Here is a 17,246-nt window from a genome sequence, read left to right as displayed (position 1 = left end):
CACATCTATACAATTTCATACATGTAAATTTAGAAGACTTTTCCACATAGCAACTAGATTTCCACAAAATTAAGCAACTGATTTCATTCTATAACAATAGAAAAGCCATAATGAACAGATTGACCTTTGTTTCAACATATAAATATAACTTCTTACTAATACAGCTATAGGTTTTACTATGCTTTCACACAGTGTGCCCTCTCCTTGAATGGAGACAAAGACGTATCATTTTCTCGTGCTACATTTTCTGGATGTCACCCTAATGCCTTTTAGACGAATCCTGGTAAGGATACATCTGCTTACGCTTTGATCTGTACCACAGTTTTTTAAATCCCAATATATCCTCTACTAATGCAATCGCACAGTCAGGCAGGATGAGATCACAGTCTGACCCTTACAAGCAAAAGATCTCCCACTCCACTGTTTACCCATAGACTACTGCTGTTGGCACCACCCGAGGCTGACATGTATTATCTTTTCAGAATTCCCCAGCAAAGTTGTGTGTATAGCACCAAGGTGATTGTTAATGTCAACAGAAGCCCAGAGAGGTCTTTGATGTAAGTCATAGGAAGAGTCTGTCTGACATGATCAACATGACTGAAAGACTAAAGTAGAGTTCACCTTTCTGGAAAAATATGTAAATTACATCATCATAGAATGGTAACACTGGTATTAATGATGTCGTTTAATTAGTAGCAGGGAGATAACTGGAATTTTAACATGAAACTTGCCCATATAACATACAAAACCAAAAGTACCAGTGATGCCAATACGTTTTATCAAATATTGTTAGTGTTAATAGGAGAGCTGATGTCATCAGAATAGAGCAGTATACAAGCTAATGTAAACTATTATATGTGTAAAACATCACCCCAGTGTTTCCTCCAGACTCATGGAGAGTTAAACAGGGATACATTTATTTCTGCTTTGGTGTTCCCAATTATGTGGACATCCAACAGTTGTTCCAGAACATGACAAAACGTATTAGCTTGCAAAAGGGCATCGGAATTTGACTATTGATTTTCATTACACTATCAAAGCTATAACACCTTTAACACCTTAACGCACTTTGACGCAACTGTACGTCATGGTTTGCCCTGCATTAAGGCACCATGAAGTACAGTTACGTCATGGTGCTTTTCTGTCACCATGTCAAAACACTTGGTGACAGAACAGTGACATCGGCTGTCATAGACAGCCGATAGTCACTGTGACTCATCGGAGGAACAATCGCAGCGCGGCGCCGCCAGCGATCGCTGTGATTGGTCAGTCAGTAGTGACTGACCAATCACAGTATTGCAGCATGGTTACCCGGTTAAAAGAGCCGGGTAGCCACGCTAGCCAATCGGCTGTTGACAATAGTAGGCCTAACGGGGCTTAAAAGACTTCCGGCCGCAGATGAAAGATGACGGTGGGCTCATAACCTGAGCCTGCGCAATCAGCCTGAAGGATGTCAGCTGTATGTTACAGCTGACATCCTGCTGTAACAGCAGGGAACGGAGCAAGCTCTCCATTAACACCTTAGATGCCGTGATCAAAAGCGATCGCGGCATCTTAGTTGTTTCCAGGAGACCGGCATCGCTGTGATGTGGTCGCACGGATGCCGATCGTTACTATTAGAACCGGAGGCCAACAATGGCTTCCTGGTCTGCCACATACGGAAGCCTATTAGGCCCCGCCCGGAGGTGGAGCCTAATAGGCTTGCTGTCAGTGAATAGCTGACAGCTCTAATGCATTGCATTACTTGAGTAGTGCAATGTATTAGAATAAAGATGAGAGGTGCAGGTCTTCAAGTCCCCTAGTGGGACAAAAAAAGTTCAAAGTTAAAAAATGAAAAAACTGCCTTTTTTCCTATAATAAGTATTTTATTGTAGGAAAAAAAATGAAACCGTTAAAAAAGTACACATATTTGTTATCACTGCGTTAGTAACAACCCAAACTATAAAACTATAATGTTATTTTTCCCGCACGGTGAACACCCCAAAAAAACAAAAACAAAAAAACAATACCAGAATCGCTATTTTTAAATTCTAAAGTATAGAATAAAAAGTGATCAAAAAGTCGCACGTACCCCAACATAATACCAATAAAAACTACATCCCGTCCCACAAAAAACAAGTCCTGACAAGTTATGGCTCTCAGAATTTGGGGGACACAAAAAATAAATAATTTTTCAAAAAAGTGAAGTTATTGTGCAAACACTGTAAAACATAAAAAAACTATATACATATAGTATCGCCGTAATCACATCGACCCGCAGAAAATAGTAAAATTGGCACTTATAGCGCATGGTGAACACCGTAAAAAAAACATTGTCAGAATTCCTGGTGTTTGGTCACCTCGCTTGCCAAAAAAATTGAATAAAAAGTGATCAAAAAATTGCGTGTACCCCAAAATGGTACAGATTGTCCCGCAACAAATAAGCCCTCACACAGCTACGATGAAGAAAAAAGCAAAAAGTTCTGGCTCTCATAATATGGCGACGAAATATATGCAGAGTGTTCCAAAAGCGGATAAGATCGGGCGCCATTTATCAGTGCGACACTGGCCACAAATATGCGGATTATTATTTATTTACTGCATTATTATACCCTCTTATTATGCCCTTATGTACCCCGCACAGATTACATATGCCCCCACATTATAAACTGAAATACCAGCAAAACCCCAAACAGAACAACAGCCAAGTTAAATCTGCACTCCAAATGTCGCCCCTCCCTTCTGAACCCTGGAGCATGCCCAAACACCAGTTTACGTCCACTTATATCGCATTGCCATACCCGGGAGAACTGGCTTAACAGTTTATGAGATATTTGTCTTCAGTGGCACAAACTGCGCACAACATATTGTGCACTAAAATGGCATATAAGTGGAAAATTGCAATTTTCACTTTGCACCATCCGCTGGGCACTAATTTCTAATGTAAAATCACCTGTGGGGTCAAAATGCTCACTACACCCCTTAAATTGCCCTAAGGGGTGTAGTTTGCAATATGGGGTCACTACTTGGGGGTTTGTTTTACTATTTGACTTCAGGTCCCTGCAATTGTGGGCCAATGCTGGGAAAATCACCTAAATAGACCTCAAATGCACATGGTGCTCTTCACTTCTGAGCCCTGTCATGTCCAGGCAAATTATAAATGCCTTGAGGGGTGCAGTTTCCAAAATGGGGTCACTTCTTGGGGCTTCCACTGTACTCTGGTACCCCAGGGGTTTTGCATATGCAACATGGTGACCAAATTTTTCCACTAACATAAAATACAGAATGTCACGAGAAAACAATCTCAGAATCGCTTGTACAGGTAAAAGCATTCCCAAGTTATTACTACATAAAGTGACATGTCAGATTTGAAAAAATTGGCTGCGTCCACAAGGCCAAAACAGGCTCAGTCCTGAAGGGTTTAATTTGCTTTAATTCTTTTGAAACACCTAAAGGGTTAAGAAACGTTCTAAATGCTGTTTTGAATACTTTGAGGGGTTCAGTTTGTAAAATGGGGTGATTTATAGGGGATTTTTTTTTAGTATATAAGGCCCTCAAAACCAGTTCAGAACCGAACTGGTCACTAAAATAAGGCTTTTGAAATTTTCTTGGAAATATGAGAAATTGCTGCTAAAGTTTTAAGCCTTGTAACGTCCGAGAAAGATAAAAGGAAGTTCAAAAAACAATGCAAACATAAAGTAGACATATGGGAAATGTGAATTAGTAGCTATTTTGTGTGGTATTACTATCTGTATTACAAGCAGATACATTACAATTTTAATAACCGCTATTTTTTCCAAAAATTTTGGTGTTTTTCATAAATAAACACTGAATGTGTCGACCAAATTTTACCACTAAAAAAGTCCAATTGCTTGAAAAAATTAAAGCATTTCAAAGTTATTACCACTTCAAGTGATACATGTCAGATTTGAAAAAAATGGTCTGGTCCTTAACCCCTTCCCTCTTTGGCCACTTTTGACCTTCCTGACAGAACCTCATTTTTCAAATCTGACATGTTTCACTTTATGTGGTAATAACGTCGGAATGCTTTTACCTATCCAAGCGATTCTGAGACTATTTTCTCGTGACACATTGGACTTTATGTTACTGGCAAAATTTGCTCGATATGTTCAGTATTTAATTGTGAAAAACACCAAAATTTTGCAAAAAATTGCAAAAATTAAAATTTTTCGCAACTTAAATGTATCTGCTTGTAAGACAGGCAGTTATAACACACAAAGTTGTTCCTAATTAACATCCCACATATGTCTACATTAGATTGGCATCGTTTTTTGAACATCCTTTTATTTTTCTAGTACGTTACAAGGCTTTGAACTTTAGCAGCAATTTCTCAGATTTTCAAGAAAATTTCAAAAGGCTATTTTTATAGGGGTCAGTTCAGTTGTGAAGTGGCTTTGATGGCCTTATATATTAGAAACCCCCAAAAAGTCACCCCATTTGAAAAACTTCACAATCAAAGTATTCAAAACAGCATTTAGAAAATTTCTTAACCCTTTAGACTTTTCACAGGAATTAAAGCAAAGTAGAGGTGAAATTTACAAATCTCATATTTTTTGCAGAAATTAATTTTTAATCCAACTTTCTTTATAACACAGAAAGTTTTACCAGAGGAATGCAACTCAATATTTATTGCCCAGGTTCTGCAGTTTTAGGAAATATCCCAAATGTGGCCCTAGCGTGCTACTGGACTGAAGCACCGGCCTCAGAAGCAAAGGAGCCCCTAGTGGATTTTGGGGCCTTATTTTTATTACAATATATTTTAGGCACCATGTCAGGTTTGAAGGGCTCTTGCGGTGCCAAAACAGTGGAAATCACCCAAAATGACCCCATTTGGGAAACTACACACCTCAAGGAAATGATCTAGAGGTGTAGTGAGCATTTTGACCGCACAGGTTTTTTACAGAAATTATTGGAAGTAGGCCGTGAAAATTAATATCTACATTTTTTCAAAGAAAATGTAGGTTTAGCATTTTTTTTTCTCATTTCCACAGGGACTAAAGGAGAAAAAGCAAATTTGTAAAGCAATTTCACCCGAGTAAAACAATAACCCACATGTGGTCATAGACGGCTGTTTGGACATACGGCAGGGCTTAGAAGGGATGGAGCGCCATTTGGCTTTTGGAGTTCACTTTTAGCAGGAATGGTTTGCTGAGGCCATGCCACATTTACGAATCCCCTGAGGGGACAAAACAGTGGAAACCCCCCACAAGTGACCCCATTTTGGAAACTACACCCATTAATAAAAATTATCTAGGGGTATAGTGAGCGTTTTAACCCCACAGGTTTTTTGCAGAAATTATTGGAAGTAGGCCCTGAAAATAAAAATCGACATTTTTTCAAAGAAAATGTAGGTTTAGCTAATTTTTTCTCATTTCCACAAGGACTGAAGGAGAAAAAGCTCCGCAAAATTTGTAAATCAATACCCCACATGTGGTCATAGACGGCTGTTTGGACACACGGCGGGGCTTAGAAGGGAAAGGGCGCTATTTGGCTTTTGGAAATCACATTTAGCAGGAATGGCTTGCGGAGGCCATGTCACATTTGAAGCCCCTAAGGGGACAAAACAATGAAAACGCCCAAAAAGTGATTGCATTTAGGAAACTACACACCTTGAGGAATTAATCTAGGGGTGTAATAAGCATTTAGACCCCATAGATGTTTCATAGAATTTATTAGAATTGGGCAGTGAAAATAAAAACAATCCTTTTTCTTCAATAAGACGTAGCTTTAGCGCAAAATTTTTCATTTTCTCAACAAATAAAGGAAAAAAAATAACCCTAGATTTGTAAAGCAATTTCTCCTGAGTACGGCAATACCCCATATGTGGTCATAAACTGCGGTTTGGGCACACGGCAGGGCTCAGAAGGGAAGGAGCGCTGTTTGGAATGCAGATTTTGCTGGATTCGTTTCTGGGCGCCTGTGGGACCAAAACAGTGGAAACCCCCCAGAAGTGACCCCATTTTGGAAACTACACCCCTCAATGCATTTACCTAGTGGTGTAGTGTGCATGTTAACCCCGCAGGTGTTTTGTAGAAATTAGTGTGCACTCGATGTTGCAGAGTGAAAATTAGATTTTTTCCATAGATATGCCAATATGTGGTGCCCAGCTTGTGCCACCATAGCAACACAGCCCTCTATTATTATTATGCAGTGTTTCACGGTTTTAGAAACACCCTACATGTGACACTAATCTTTTGCCTGCACATTCGACCAGGCTCAGGAGTGAAAGAGTACCATGCGAAATTGAGGCCTAATTTGGTGATTTACAAAGTATTGGTTCACAATTGCAGAGGCTCTGATGTGAAATAATAAAAAGAAACCCCTGAGAAGTGACCTCATTTGGAAACTACACCCCTCAAGGCATTTGTTAAGGGGTGTAGTGAGCATTTCACCCCACAGTTCTTTTCCATAAATGAATGCGCTGCGGATGGTGCAAATTAAAAATGTATATTTTTCCCTAGATATGCCATTTCAGTGGCAAATATGTCATGCCCAGCTTATGACGCTGGAGAGACACACCCCAAAAATTGTTAAAAGTGTTATCCCGGGTATGACGATGCCATATATGTGGAAGGAAACTGCTGTTTGGGCACGCTGTAGGGTTCAGATGGGAGGGAACGCCATTTGGCTTTTGGAGAGCGGATTTTGCTTGGTAGTAGTTTTGTTTGAGTATTGCTGGTGTTTCCGTTTATAATGTGGGGGCATATGTAAGCTGGGCAGAGTACATCAGGGGCATAGTCAGGTGGTATAATAATGGGGTAAAAAAAAACAATAAAATGATCCATAGATGTGTGTTACGCTGTGAAGCAATCCTTTCTGCACAGGCCGGTTTCGCACTGATATATGGCGTCCTTTCTTATCCCCCTTTTGGTCCACACTCCGCACCTTTGCAGTTTGGGTAATTTTGCTGAGAAAGTGTTGTCTTGGTATAATATGGGCACCGCGGATATGTTTGGGCCCTCCCTTTCCTGGTTCCCTAATTTTAGGTCCTTGATAAATCGCCTCTTCAAAAAGAAGAAATGTTCCCCTCGGGCACAACTGCATATTTTTTTATTTACGGACTTATCGAAGCCATAACTAATTTTATTTTTTCATAGACGTAGTGGTATGAAGGCTTTTTTTTTGCGGGACAAGCTGTAGTTATTATTGGTACCATTTTGGGGTACATGCAACTTTTTGATCACCTTTTATCCTATTTTTTGGGAGGCCAGGTAAACAAAAAAAAGTTCTGGCATAGTTTTATTTAGTTTTTTTTATACAGCGTTCACCATGCGTTATAAATTACATGTTAACTTTATTCTGCTGGTCCGTACGATTCCGGCGATACCTAATTTATAGAACTTTTTTATGTTTTACAACTTTTTGCACTTTTTGTAGAAATAATGTATTTTTTCTGTCGCCAAGTTGTGAGACCCATAACTTTTTAATTTTTTTGTCGACGCAGCTGTATGAGGGTTTGTTTTTTGCGAGACGAGCTATAGTTTTTATAGGTACCATTTTTGGAATACGTGCTACTTTTTGATCACTTTTTATTCCTATATTTATAGGGCAAAGTGACCAGAAAACAGAAACTCTGGTATAGTTATTTACGTTTTTTTTAATGCTGTTCACCGCGTGCAATAAATAATATAATATTTTGATAACTCATGTTGTTACGGTCGCGGCGATACCAAATACGTATGGTTTATTATTATTTTTCAATAATAAAGGACTTGATAAGAGTAAAAGGGGGATTGTGTTTTATTTTATTACTTGAAACTTTTATTGTTTTCACTTTTTTTTACACTTTTTTTACACTTTTTCTCAAGTCCCACTAGGGGACTTGAAGGTCCAGCTGTCAGATTTATTTTTTTCTAATACATTGCACTACCTACGTAGTGCAATGTATAAGATCTGTCAGTTATTCACTGACAGCAAGCCGATTAGGCTTCGCCTCCTGGCGGGGCCTAATCGGCTTCCGTAAAGGCAGAGCAGGAGGCCATTGTGTCTCCTGTTGCCATAGCAGCAGTCACCAGTCCTGATTGCCTGTCAGGGCTGGCGATCTGCTAGTAACCGCTATGATGCAGCAATCGCTTTCGCTGTAACATACAGCTGACTTCCACCACTGATGACGCCGGATCAGCTCCTGAGCCGGCGCCATCTTTCCGGTGGCTACGGAAGCCGATCAGGCTCCGCCGCCGGGCAGATCTTGACCGTTTTCCATTCTAGGGAGAGCGGGAGGCCAGTATTAGGCATCCGGTTGCCATTGCAGCCACCGGAACCCCGGCAATTTCATTGCTGGGGTTCCGATGAGCTGCAAGCACCTTAAGTGCAGCACTCGCGTTTGAGCGCTGCACTTAAGGGGTTAATGACGGGGATCGAAGCTAATTTCGGTCCCCGCCATTACAGCCGGATGTCAGCTGTAAGATACAGCTGAGATCCTACGATGATGGCACCGGCTCAGCTTCTGAGCCGGTGCCAAACATTTGGAGTATGGCTACGGCAATTTGCGGGAAGCCAATGCTTTCCATGGCGTATCCATACGGCAAATGTCAGGAAGGGGTTAAGGCCAAAACAGGCTTAGACACTAAGGGGTTAAAACAATTTCGTAAGATATTTAAAGAGGCTCTGTCACCACATTATAAGTGGCCTATATTGTACATGATGTGATCGGCGCTGTAATGTAGATTACAGCAGTGTTTTTTATTTAGAAACACTATCATTTTTGACGGAGTTATGACCTTTTTGGGACCTTTATGCTAATGACTTTCTTAATGAACAACTGGGCGTGTTTTACTATTTGGCCAGGTGGGCGTTGTACAGATGAGTGTATGACGCTGACCAATCAGCGTCATACACTTCTCCCCATTCATTTACACAGCACATAGCGATATAGCTATATCGCTATGTGCAGCCACATAAACACACTATAACGTTACTGCAGTGTCCTGACAATGAATATACATTACCTCCAGCCAGGACGTGATGTCTATTCACAATCCTGATACTTCTGTAGTGTCTGTGTGATATTTACAGCAAGGCAAGCGTAATCTTGCGAGATTATGATGTAACCTGTAATTTCAAACGAGATTACGCTTGCCTTGCTGTAAATCTCACAGAGACGCTACAGAAGTGACAGGATTCTGAATACACATCACGTCCCAGCTGGAGGTAATGTATATTCATTGTCAGGACACAGCAGTAACGTTATAGTGTGTGTATGTGGCTGCACATAGTGATATAGCGATATAGCTATGTGCTGTGTAAATGAATGGGGAGAAGTGTATGACGCTGATTGGTCACGGATTGGTCAGCATCATACACTCCTCTGTACAACGCCCACTTGGCCAAATAGTAAAACACGCCCAGTTGTTCATTAAGAAACTCATTAGCATAAAGCTAAAATAGGTCATAACTCCGTCAAAAATGATCGTTTTTCTAAATAAAAAAACACTGCTGTAATCTAGATTACAGCGCCGATCACATCATGTACAAGATAGGCCACTTATAATGTGGTGATTGAGCCTCTTTAAAGAAGTTCTCCACCTATATTTAATTTAAGAAAAATCAGATTAACACTTCCTGCTAAGGGAAACAGAATAAAGGGACTGTTGCCATGCTGCTTCTCTGCTGTCAGTTCAGTGGCAATTCTACTTTGTGCAGTCTGGCTGTTAAAGATAGTGTTTTTAATGGGGCTATTAGGCATGTACCTAGCAATGAACCTATTATAGAATATTATGGTCTTTTTAATGCTAAATTGCCACGGAACTGACAACAGGAAAGTGGAAGTGGAAAGGAGACTTGACAGAACTTAAAGGATGCCTTTTTTTTATTACTTACTGACATATTAACTATCTTTTTGTATCTTCTTAATTTTAAGGCCCTGTTCACACGTATCAGATTTGACAGAGATTTTGGCACTGCTAAATCTGCATCCAATGCATGTGAATAGGGTTTCTGCAACCCAGTTCACATGCAGTGGGTTCTGTACAGTAGAGACTGTTAGTTTCGACACATTTTATTAGCGGCATAAAATAGGGGTATTCTTTAGGCGGATCCACAAAACATCACAATGCGCATCCATGCCAGAAATCCAAGATCCTCGATTTTCTGCCTCTGATCCTACAGCAAATGCGTGTCAGAATTAACAACTCATGTGAACATTACCTAAAGCTACTGACCAGTATTCATGATATGTAAGTCAGTACCTATAGGTGATGCTTACCTGTTATTTATTAGGGCAAAGCTGTGATCTGGAATTACAGCCTTAGTACACTGCCTACAGGGAGCCTTAGGGTATGTTCACACGTAGTCAACCAAAACGTCTGAAAATCCAGAGCTGTTTTCAAGGGAAAACAGACCCTGCTTTTCAGATGTTTTCTTTACCAACTCGCATTTTTCGCGCCGTTTTCGCGCCGTTTTCGCGGCGTTTTTTACGTCCGTTTTTGGAGCTGTTTTCATTGGAGTCTATGAGAAAACAGCTCCAAAAACGTCCAAAGAAGTGTCCTGCACTTCTTTTGACGAGGCTGTATTTTTACGCGTCGTCGTTTGACAGCTGTCAAACGACGACGCGTAAATAACAGGTCGTCTGCACAGTACGTCGGCAAACCCATTCAAATGAATGGGCAGATGTTTGCCGACGTATTGGAGCCGTATTTTCAGACGTAAAACGAGGCATAATACGCCTCGTATACGTCTGAAATTTGGCCGTGTGAACATACCCTAAGGTCTAAAATCCGCCTCCTGTCTCATTACTAGCTCAGGCTGCTGCTCCCACCGCACTGCAGCTCTGCCTCTTTAGATTGGTTGCTGTGCATTAAAACAAGTCTATCACAGTTTCAGCTGGAAGAGTGTATGGAGAGATGATTTTTATTACATCATTTCTAAGAGCAGCATGATTATAGGCTACATTTACTAGATTGTGAAAAAAAATGTTCATTAAAAACTGATCAACGGTCAGTTTTTCATGGCCGTTTTGCATCAGTGTTTATAAATTTTCATTCATTTGCAGTGCGTCTCTCCGTTCATAATGGCCGTTTGTCATCCGTTTGCCTCAGTTTTTAATGGCCATTAAAAAAACTGATGGATTTAATTTGTCAGGGTTTTTTTTGTCCAAACCCCATGAAAACACCAGTGCCCATGTAGATAGTGCCGCAATGTCCCCGTAGATGGTGTCACACTGCTCACTGTAGATAGTGCCCACATAGATAGTACAAGTGCCCACATAGTGCCACAGTGCCCACTGTAGATAGTGCTAGTGCCCATATAAAGTGCCAGTGCCCATATAGTGCCACAGTGCCCATGTAGATAGTGCAACACACAGTGCCCATTTAGATAGCGCCACAGTGTCCCCTCTAGATAGTGCCACAGTATATTGTCAGTGACGTGAGGGTCTCTCTCTAGGAACGGAATCCCTGGCCAGAGTGTTACCGACGCTCTGGCTTCTCAAATTCCCCTAACATCACTGTCCATATATGGATAGTGACGTCAAGGGCTTTCCCAAGACCAGAGTCCCCAGCCAGAGAGCTTGCGATGCTCTGGACAGGGACTCCATAGTTAAAAGCCCGTACATCACTTTCCATATGTGGACAGTGACGTCAAGGGCTTGCCCGGGCTCAGCGCATAAAGTAGCGTTGTGCACAGAAAATCCTCATGTGAAAGCCAGGATTAGTTTTTAAGAGCAGTCACAAGGATTGATTCCTGAAAAATGTCTGTTAAAAACTGATCCATTGAGTTCTATGGGGCCGTCTGGCCGTGAAAACAGCCAAACAAAAAAAAAACACCGGTGTGAATACAGCGATAGAACCACATTGTTGTGAAAACGGTCATATATTGGCCCTTAAAAAAATGGGCAGCACACGGCCATTTTTCCATGACGTGTGAAGGGCTGTGTCGGGTCCCGTATTACATGGCAGATAGCTGACAGCTAAACAACGACACTCCCTATATAAAAAAAACAAACCCTCATTTACCAAATCTGCAACGCAATGCTTGAGAAGACCTAATGTGGCCTGAATACGCTGCTGATCCCATTTTACCATCTGTATGCAATTTCTCTGCACTCAGCAAAGCAAGGTCAACCTGCTTCTTCTAAAACCAGTAGTATACTGTTGTTTATTAAAAGAGGCAATTACTCGCAGATATTACTCATCTAGAATATGCAGTTCAGCTCTGGGCTCCAGTTCATAAAGGATGCACTGAAGATGGAAAAAGTACAAATAAGAGCAACTAAAATAATAAGGCCTTATTCACACGACAGTGAAAAAAAATGTCCATTTCAAACTGATCAACTGTCAGTTTTTCATGGCCATTTTGCATCAGTGGGTCTCTAAATTTTCATCCATTTCAAGTCCATCTGTCCGTTTTTAATGGCCGTTTGACATCCATTTTGCATCAGTTTTTCATGGCCGTTAAAAAAACTGACGAATTTCATTGGTCAGGCTTTTTTTGTCCCAACCCCCTGAAAATAACCAAAGGAAGGTCACATGTTCACCTAGACACTATTTACAGCCTCCCTGTATATGATGCCACACGCCTCCCTGTAGATGATGCCACACAGCCTCCCTGTAGATGATGCCACACAGCCTCCCTGTAGATGATGCCACACAGCCTCCCTGTAGATGATGCCACACGCCTCCCTGTAGATGATGCCACACGCCTCCCTGTAGATGATGCCACACGCCTCCCTGTAGATGATGCCACACCAGCCTCCATGTAGATGATGCCACACCAGCCTCCATGTAGATCATGCAACACCTGCCTCCCTGTAGATGATGCCACACCAGCCTCCATGTAGATGATGCCACACCAGCCTCCCTGCAGATCATGCAACACCTGCCTCCCTGTAGATGCCACACCAGCCTCCCTGCAGATCATGCAACACCTGCCTCCCCTGTAGATGATGCCACACCTGCCTCCCTGTAGATGATGCCACACATGCCTCCCTGTAGATGCCACACCAGCCTCCCTGTAGATGGTGCCACACCAGCCTCGCTGCAGATCATGCAACACCTGCCTCCCTGTAGATCGTGCCACACAAGCCTCCTTGTAGATGCCACACCAGCCTCCTTGTAGATGCCACACCAGCCTCCTTGTAGATGCCACACCAGCCTCCTTGTAGATGCCACACCAGCCTCCTTGTAGATGCCACACCAGCCTCCTTGTAGATGCCACACCAGCCTCCCTGTAGATGCCACACCAGCCTGCCTGTAGATGCCACACCAGCCTGCCTGTAGATCGTGCCACATACTAACGAGAGCAGAGCCGTCTCTTGTCTTCTTCAGGTGTGGTCACTCGTCTGCATGGGATCTGGCAAGGCAGCACGACGGGGCGATGACGTCATCGAGGCACCTTCAAACCCGTGAAGACGAGTGACCACACCTGAAGAAGCGCCGCAAACGTGAGTATGCCAACGATAGCCAGCAAGGGAACTAGTAGTTCCCTTGCCAATCCCCATGTAACAGATCCGTTTTTAACGGTTGTTACATGTATTGACGGCCGTTAAAAACTGATCCATTGACTTCTATGGGGGCCGTCAGGCCGTTAAAACGGCCAAAAATAGGCATTGTCCTATTTTTTGACGGCCATTATTCACGGGCCGTTAAAAAAACGGCCGTGTGAATGCACCCATAGAATATCATTGTTCTGAAAACGGCCATGTGAAAGCCGTTAAAAGGACGGCCATCACACGGCCGTTTTTGACTGGCATGTGAATGAGGCCTAAGGGTCATGGAGAATCTTAGTTATGCGGAAAGATTATAAAAATGAAATTAAAGGGCCTTTTTGTGTAAAACACTGTAAGATCGAGAAATAGTTTGCAATTATTAGCTAGTGAATACGTATTTAGTGATTGTACAATTAGCGAGAAATTTCTTGCTTTTCATTGATCAAATAATTTATAATGCCTGAATAATTAACCCCTTAGTGACCACTAATACGCCTTTTTACGTGATTCACTAATGGGCTTTAGGCTAGGCTGACGCCTTTTCACGTCAGCCTAGTCTAAGTCCTGCACGGGTCTCCCGTGCAGGCAGGAGCCGGGGCTCTGCTGTCTGATGACAGCTGAGCTCCTGCTCCAACGTCCGCGATCGAAGTTTACTTCGATCGCGGCCGTTTAACCCGTTAAATGCCGCCGTCAATAGCGACCGCGGCATTTAACTTTGTTTACAGAGGGAGTGCGCTCCCTCTGTCACCCATCGGCGGCCCGCGAATGCAATCGCGGGTCTCCGATGGGGTGTCATGGCAGCCGGGGGACTGATAAAAGCCCCCAGGTCTGCCCTGGACATATGCCTGTTAGGACGCGCCGGAGGCACGTCCTAACAGATTGCCTGTCAGATTTACACTGACAGGCAATAATGCTCTGGTATACGAAGTATACCAGAGCATTATAGCAGCGATCGGGACATCGCACAGTAAAGTCCCCTAGTGGGACTAATAAAATCAGTCATCAAAGTGAAATAAAGATTATTAATAAAAAGTACAGTAAAAAAATTAATAAACCATTTTTTTTCCATAAAAAGTGGTTTTATTTAGTAAAAGTGTAAAAAAAAAAAAAAAGTACACATATATGGTATCGCCGCGACCGTAATGACTCCATTAATAAAGTTAATATGTAATTTAAACCGCAAAGTGAACACCGTAAAAAAAAACGCAAAAAACTATGGCGAAATTGCAATTTTTTTCCATTGCCCCCCAAAAAAGTCATAATAAAAATGAATCAATAAGTCCCATGTACCCCAAAACAGTACCATTCAAAACTACGTCTTGTCCCGCAGAAAACAAGCCCAAAAAATCACTACATTGATGGAAAAATAAAAAAATTACGGCTCTTGGAAAGCGACGATGCAAAAACAAATAATTTTAGTTCAAAAGTGTTTTTATTGTGCAAAAGTCGTAAAACATAAAAAAACCTCCACATATGTGGTATCGCCGTAATCGTACCGACCCATAGAATAAAGGTAACATGTTATTTACGTCGCATAGTGAACGGCGTCAATTTAAAAATGCATAGAACAATGGCGGAATTTCAGTTTTTTTTTATAATCCCCCCCAAAAAGGTTAATAAAAGTTAATATAAAAATTATATGTACCCAAAAATGGTGCTATTAAAAAGCACAACTAATCCCGCAAAAAACAAGTCCTCATACAGCTATGTAGACGAAAAAATAAAAACGTTATAGCTCTTTGAATGCGACTATAGAAAAACGAGTAAAATAGCTTGGTCATTAAGGCCTAAAATGGGCTGGTCACTAAGGGGTTAACATTTGGCAGCGGTTATATCTCCTTGTGTAAACTGGAATCTATCAGCTGTTAGCAGAGGAAACAAGAGGAAAGACAAGCGATCTTAAAAGCAATCAAAACATACAATTATTGTTACATATAAGTGCATATCTTTCGAACGTCAACAACTCGCTATATTCGCAGTCGGTGCTCATTTTAACCAGTTTATCTTCATGTGTAAAAGAACCCTTAGTTTTGAGAAGAGACATCTAAGGGAGAACATGATAAATCTGCATAGTATATAAGTTTACTAATGGCCTATATAAAAAATATGGTGAAAAGCTGTTCCCTGTAAAGACAAGGGGGCACGCCCTCTGTCTAGAGAAAAAGAGGTTCAATCTCCAGAGGTGACAAACCTTCTGTACTGTAAGAACTCTGAATATGTGGAATTTTTCACATCATCTACTGGCTTTAGCATAAACAGTTGATGGATTCAAGAAAGGCTTACATGATTTCTTGTATGAATGTTGATCCAGTCTGATCGCCACCTGGGGGTCAAGAAGAACTTGTTAACCTTTAGGACAGATTGGCTCATGCCTTATAGGTTTGATTTTTTTTGCCTCTTCTGAATCAATAGTTTTAAGAATACACCCTCCAGGGTAGAGCCTGACTGCTGAATGTGATGGCAGCATAACTCAGTGCTCCTCACAAGCCGGCTCAGATCTTAGGATATAACGAGGCACATGACCATAACTGTGGTCAAGATTGGGAAGGACAGAAGCAGAGACATCTCTTGTGCCCCCGGGTTGCAAAAGCAGCAGGCAGACTTGGGAAAATTCCTTCAAAAGAAGGACTTGCAAACCGCCGCCGGAGCTAACAAGATTGCGCCGTATCCCACGTCTGAGGACTCGGATGCTGACAGCATGTATGGGGGGGGGGAGGGGGTGGCTGCTTCTTCTTCAGTCGCAGAACCTGTTCTGATTACTAAGTCCTTTCTAAAGAAAACCCTTAATCAAGACATAACCCAGGTGATAAAATAATTAAAACTGAATTCCGGACAGACTTTAAACTTATGGGGACAGGCTTGATATCGTGTCTAGACGGTGAATCATTTTCAGAGGGGCATAAATTGCAGGCCCAAGAGTCACAGCTAAACAAGGCGTACTCTCTTATTGAAGGTATGGAAAATAGAAACTGTAGAAAAAATATTCGGCTGAAAGGCCTCCCTGAATCATATGCCAACGAAGCTTTGTAGCTTTTGGGTGTGGAGTGGGCCGCAAAAGTGGTGGTCGAGTGGATACATAGGTCATTACACCCCAAACCTTGGCTGAACGACCCTCCAAGAGACATAATCTGTGGGTTATTAAGCTACGTTGATACAGCGGCCATTTTGTCAGCTAACAGAGACCAATCTTGTTTTTGACGAAACCGCTGTTCAATTATGTCAAGATATCGCAGCATCCACGTTGGCAAAAAGACACACAATGCGACCGTTGCTCGGGAAACTACGTGATCTCAAGTTGCCTTACACCTGGCTTTTCCCTTTCAGGCTTGCTATACTTAAAGAGGGAAGATAAATTATAATACACAATTCCAGTGATCTCGAGGAAGCTTGGGAACGTCTGGGAATTCTGCCTATAGATATACCATCCTGGCTCAAGGCTCAGACGGACATTACCCTTCCAGACCTACCCAAAATGGAACCGTGGTTGGTGAATTCCAAAAACAGATTACCTAAAAGGAAAAAAAATTGCGTACATCACCAGCAGGAGATGTCACCACTTGAACTGCCATGTATTTGTATATTGCTCAGTATCTCTAAAAAGAGGTCATGATTCATATTTTTGACCGTGTTAGATACACGGAAGTTGATCATGACTAGTTATAACTTGCTGTTGATATCTTCTTCCTTTCTTACATGCTAAAGTCTACCATTGTTATGTTTTGACAACTGGAAGGGCTTTGTCTCTCCAGACTAATTGCTTAGTGTTATTTGGTTGGGAGTCAATTAATGGATGAGTGAATCATATCTCCATCACATACATGAC

General features: G+C 41.8%; 1 protein-coding gene across 4 annotated transcripts in view; it reads right to left on the bottom strand.

Annotated features, from left to right (window-relative positions):
- The window catches only part of ST7L (suppression of tumorigenicity 7 like), a 245,254-nt gene that overhangs the window by 28,425 nt on the left and 199,583 nt on the right, over positions 1–17,246 (bottom strand). The window contains exon 15 of one of the 4 annotated variants that reach the window (XM_075853862.1): positions 15,707–15,746. The exons of the other annotated variants lie outside the window; for them this stretch is intronic. Coding sequence (XP_075709977.1) covers positions 15,707–15,746 — 40 coding nt within the window. The remainder of the gene's footprint in view (positions 1–15,706; positions 15,747–17,246) is intronic. 4 annotated transcript variants of the gene reach the window in all.

Source organism: Rhinoderma darwinii, chromosome 2, assembly GCF_050947455.1.
Source record: "Rhinoderma darwinii isolate aRhiDar2 chromosome 2, aRhiDar2.hap1, whole genome shotgun sequence".
NCBI classification, from domain to species: domain Eukaryota; kingdom Metazoa; phylum Chordata; class Amphibia; order Anura; family Rhinodermatidae; genus Rhinoderma; species Rhinoderma darwinii.
Note: the sequence above shows the minus strand (reverse complement) of the source record. Positions and strands in the feature narration are given on the sequence as shown.